At 40.6% G+C, this 5000-nt stretch overlaps 1 protein-coding gene across 21 annotated transcripts in view; it reads left to right on the forward strand.

Moving 5' to 3' along the window:
• Positions 1-5000, forward strand: part of LOC143027176 (F-actin-uncapping protein LRRC16A-like) — a 165291-nt gene that overhangs the window by 33214 nt on the left and 127077 nt on the right. For all 21 annotated transcript variants that reach the window (XR_012966577.1, XM_076188294.1, XM_076188299.1 and 18 more), the window contains exon 4: positions 984-1043. Coding sequence is in view for 20 of the 21 variants with exons in the window: in XM_076188294.1 (XP_076044409.1) it covers positions 984-1043 (60 nt within the window). In the remaining variant the exon portion in view is untranslated. The remainder of the gene's footprint in view (positions 1-983; positions 1044-5000) is intronic.

Consider the following 5000-nt stretch of genomic DNA (forward strand, 5'->3'; position numbering starts at 1 on the left):
CCTCCAAGTGTGGGCCCTGTATCGTTGGAATGACCTCATATCAAACCAGAGACTGTACTGTGAGACTCAGCCTATGCCAATTACCAGCATAATTCATGAACAACTCAGGCTATATGGGCATGTGTCACTTTTCCATCCTATAGAATGGATATCAATTTACTAGACAGACTCAGTACAGAAGAGAATGACCAAAATAATACACATGCTCAAAATTTTACCTAACAAGGACCTCATCTTAATTTACATGCTGGAAAGATGCAGAGTGTGGGTTGATCTAATAGAGGTGTTCAATTGGATCAAGGTGATACAGACAAGGTCATATTAAGATGATATGTAAGGTCTTGGAGTAATGGATTTGAATTGGACAGATTTAGATTTAGGATGGAAACAAACAAAAACTGGCTTACCAATGGAGTGGTCAATGAATGGAATAGACTTAGTAACCATGTAGTGAGTGCTGAAAGTTGGTTGTTTTAAGAAATGGACAACTTTATGGATGGGGTTGATAGGTGGTAATGGACATGGAACTACTTAGTGTAGGTCTTATAGTCTCTTGCAGTATCCTTTATTCTTATGTTCTTATGGTTCCCTGATGTTTATCTCACTCACAGGGTTGCCTCCGGAAGAGATAACCCTGGATGGAGGAGAGGAAGGGATGCCCACAAAATTCATGCCTTTTTTGTTTTATTTGTTTATTTATTTTATTTATTTATTATTATTATTATTATTTTTTATGGCCACCATAGGTGGGAGGGAAGAACATGATGGACAAAAGTAGGTCAGAGGCAGAAGAAATTGTGTCTCCTGGTAGGAATTTGGTTCATCGAGACTAAAAGAAAATAGTAAGACGGCAGCAGCCAGGATAAAGGAAAATGACTACTAGGTATGGGAGATGTTGAAATGGCTTTCATATGAATCTTAGATTTTCCCGCTATTTCCTGTTTGGTTATTAATCTTTTTTCTCTTGTTTTCTTTTTTTAAAGGTGGATCAACACTTCCACTATCTCGACATTCAGGCCATCGAGAGCCGGAAGCCAAATCAGGTAAGTGAAAAGTCCGATGTTATTATGGGCATTTTGGGTCCAGAATATAGTTATTATTTACCATCAAAATATTTCACCATGTCTCATGGGAGTGGCAGATTGATATTTCGTTTGTATTGATGATGTGTTTTTGTGGAATGTAACTTCAAAAGGTACAATTTATTTATCAATTTATTTTTATGGCAAAGCATCCTTGTGAGACCAAGATGTTGGTTTCATAAATATATTCAGATTAAAACTGACAAATGATCTATTGATTTTGGTGTGTGATTAATTGTGAGACTGGTCTTTTATTATGTTTAATGCACTCTCCAGATCACCCTCTCTCTCTCTTCATTTCTCTTTCTCCCTCTCCTTTTCTCTCTCTCCTTTTCTCTCTCCCCCTCCCCTCTCTCTCTTTCTCCCTCCCTCCTCTCTCCTCTCTCTCCATCTCCCCTTCTCCCTCTCCTTTTCTCTCTCACTCTCCCCTCTCTCTCCCCATCTCTCCCTCAATCTCTCCACTTTCTCTTCTGTGTTTATTTGTGTGTGTGTGTGTGTATATATATATATATATATATATATATATATATATATATATATATATATATGTATGTATGTATGTGTGTGTGTGTGTGTATGTATACATATATATTGATACATAGACCAAGGGCTTTTTCCCCTTTACAAGGGAGGTAGCCAAAATCAAAACCATAATGCCCCTCCCACTCCCACCCATTTCATCCCCACCCACTCGAGTCCCATTCACCACCCCTCCCTCCCTCCCTCCCACTTTTCTTGGCTCCTTCTGGATGATGGGTCATCCCTGCATCACACCCACTGCCTTTAGTCAGAAGCAATACAGCAAGACACAGCACATCCACAGCAAGGCTGCTTCATTTAATTGGTGAACCCCCCCCCCAATCTTTCTGCTCATGCAGGAAAAGAGATGGGGAGAAATCCCTTTGGGCTGCTTCAAAATATCATTCACACATAACCACTCCCTAAACCCCTCATCCCCTACCTGCTTCCTTCCATGCATCATGGCATCATCCACATACAACCATTCTTCACTCTTATCTTCAGTCTTCTCTCTTCCTCAACAGACATCTCCCTCTTTCTCAGTGCCCCTTTTACCCCATCCATCCATCTCATCTTGCCCCCCTCCTTTTCACTCCATTCACTTCTGCATTCCACACCTCTTTTACCAGTCTTTCTTCACGCATTCTTTCCATGTGTCCAAACCATCCCAATACTCTTTCATCAACCCAATCTCCTTACTCTCATTCCACCCCTGCTCACCATCTCACCTCATTTCTCACTCTTGCCAGCCTAGTATCCCCTACCATATTTATCAGACATTTCATCTCAAACATTTAAATTCTTCCTCACTTCCTCTCACTTGTCATGATCAGGAGTGTTTTTGATTTACTACAACAAATCTAGCCATGATTTGAACAGTTCTACCAATCCAATTGCCAGTGTCCTTTTGCCTTTAATCAGGGAAGTTCCCTTCTTACACTGGATGTGAAATAAAGACGAAATGCAAAATACAGTATATAACTACTTTACTTATTCACAAAAATATACAAGGATAACTTGCATGATACAAGGGGTGTGAACGAGCGCCCAAATCTTGTGTGTTACAGCACACAACCCTCTTTTTATATGTGGGTCATTCACAAGTGCCATTTTCTATATAGCCCTAGTCTATATTCCTATTGTAAGAGCAGGTTATCATGAAATACTATACCTCATCTTGCTACAAACATTTTCAAAGTGGTGTGGCTAAGACTGACACCAATATTCTACAATTAGAACAAATAGAATCATCTCAGCAAAGATCTATTAATGATACATCTGAAAATGCAGCAAGAGAGTTCATTGTAACTAAAAATGTCTATCTTTTGTGGCATAAATTGCAAAACAGAAGAAAATACATACATTGTTCAGAATCTGTGAGAAACCAACAGCCCAAAAACTACTAAATGTGGCCATGTTGTTCAAGGACTATGTTTACTCTGAAACGGCATCAATGCAGGAAGTAGATGATGTTTTTGCAGCTGATAACCATTATCATGACCACTGTTGTAGTCTATTTGAATAGATATAATGCTTAAGTTGATGAAATACTGAAAAACCCTGAAATGGAGGATTTAATAATAGCAGAAGATGAAAAGATCAATATTACTGCTCCATGATATCTGCACAGCACTGGGAGATGAACTCGCAAAGTCTCCCAGCACTCCATGCACTGACTGGGTGCGATACAGCCAGCAAAATATCAACCAAACTTGCAGCACTGAATGCTGTCTGCAAACCAGGAAATTTCTTTCTGATCCTGAATTTTGACTGTCCACAATTAACAGAAAGTGCAGTACAAATGGCAGAAACATCCTTGGTCAAATATCTCTAACCATCAACAGACTTGCAGACATTTGATGATTTGCATCTTGTTGCATGACTCAGGATGGACTTTTTGAGAGAACTTTACACTAAAGCTAATGCAAGGAAACATGTCCTTCAAAGTTATTACCAACATCAGCTCTGGGTTGAAACCTATTTAGAGATGCTACCCTAATTTGAAATGCTCAGTCTTTTGGATTTGTAAGAAGAAACAGTTTATTTGACCCTGATATTGTGACCTCAAAACCAGAAGGTCTGCCAGATCCTTGTGTGTGTGGCAAGTATGCACGCAAGAATGTGTCCCGGCTGGATAGCTGGGATCCATTACTGCAAGTACTGCATATGCAAAGGAAGTATATACATAAGGCTTCCTCCCCCTTACACAGGGGCTAGCCAAAAAGAAAAAAGCATAGAAAACACACTCACCCATTTCATTTCCCATATATTCCACTCCCCTCCACCCTCCTCCCTCCCTCCCATCTTGGCACCTCCTGGAGGTGATCTTTGTAAAAATTCTATCATAGCCTGAATAATGTTCATCATATAAATAATGATATTGTTGCCTTCTAAAGTAACAAGTGTTGTTTTACATTTTTCACTTTTTAGCAATCCATTCATCATAATATATGTATGATTGAAAATACAATTTCTTTATAGTAATCAAATGCTTGATTTCTTACACCCTTCTAAATTATATAGGTTTCCCAACTCCATGATTTCATGTTTGAGGTTGAGGTTTTTGTTTCCTTCAGTGTCTGTTAAAGAATGGTTTTGGTCGTTTTTGGTGAATTTTGACTTTGACCTTCACCGGAATTTATTCCTTTGGCCTTCAATCATGAAATTGATGTCCTTAATGGATTCCCCACCCAAAAAACAACAACAACTAAAATGATGCATTGCGCATATTTTGTGGCAGGTAGTTCAAAAAGTTATATTTTCAACATGGCTACTGGTGGCCATCTTGGATTGGTCATTTTCAGGCTGTTTGCTCCGGATAGTGAATTTGGTACACATTCCGGGTTATTCTTTCGGGTCGAATTAACCTGACACAGTTGAGTTTTCATCTAAATGAAGTGCATACAAGTCTGACCCAGGTCCTCTACTATCTGGAGGACGATGTCAATTGAGTCCATTGAAGAGCGATCCTGCACTGAGGCCATTGACAGGCTTTGTGTGCAAATCTTACAGATGATTTGGGCTGTCATTGCTCATAGTAGTAGAAAATCAAAGCGAATGGACACACTACATAGACGGACTTGGATATGAGCCCAAGTCGATACACATGGCAACTCACCACGGTCACTCTCTGTTCTCTCTTTCTCTCTTTCCCATCTCTTGCTTTCACTTTTGCTGCCTCTCCTTCCCCCCTCTCTCCTTTCCCCCTCCCTCCTCCTTCCCCCTCCCTCCTCCTTCCCCCTCCCTCCTCTCCTTTCCCCCTCCCTCCTCCTTCCCCCTCTCTCCTCCTTACCCCTCTCTCCTCCTTACCCCTCCCTCCTCCTTCCCCCCTCCCTCCTCCTCCCATCTCTCCTCCTTCTCCCTCTCTCCTCCTTCCCCCCTCTCTCCTCCTTACCCCTC

The sequence above is a fragment of the Oratosquilla oratoria genome, chromosome 7 (genome assembly GCF_046742065.1).
Source record: "Oratosquilla oratoria isolate Oo_2021 chromosome 7, ASM4674206v1, whole genome shotgun sequence".
NCBI lineage: Eukaryota > Metazoa > Arthropoda > Malacostraca > Stomatopoda > Squillidae > Oratosquilla > Oratosquilla oratoria.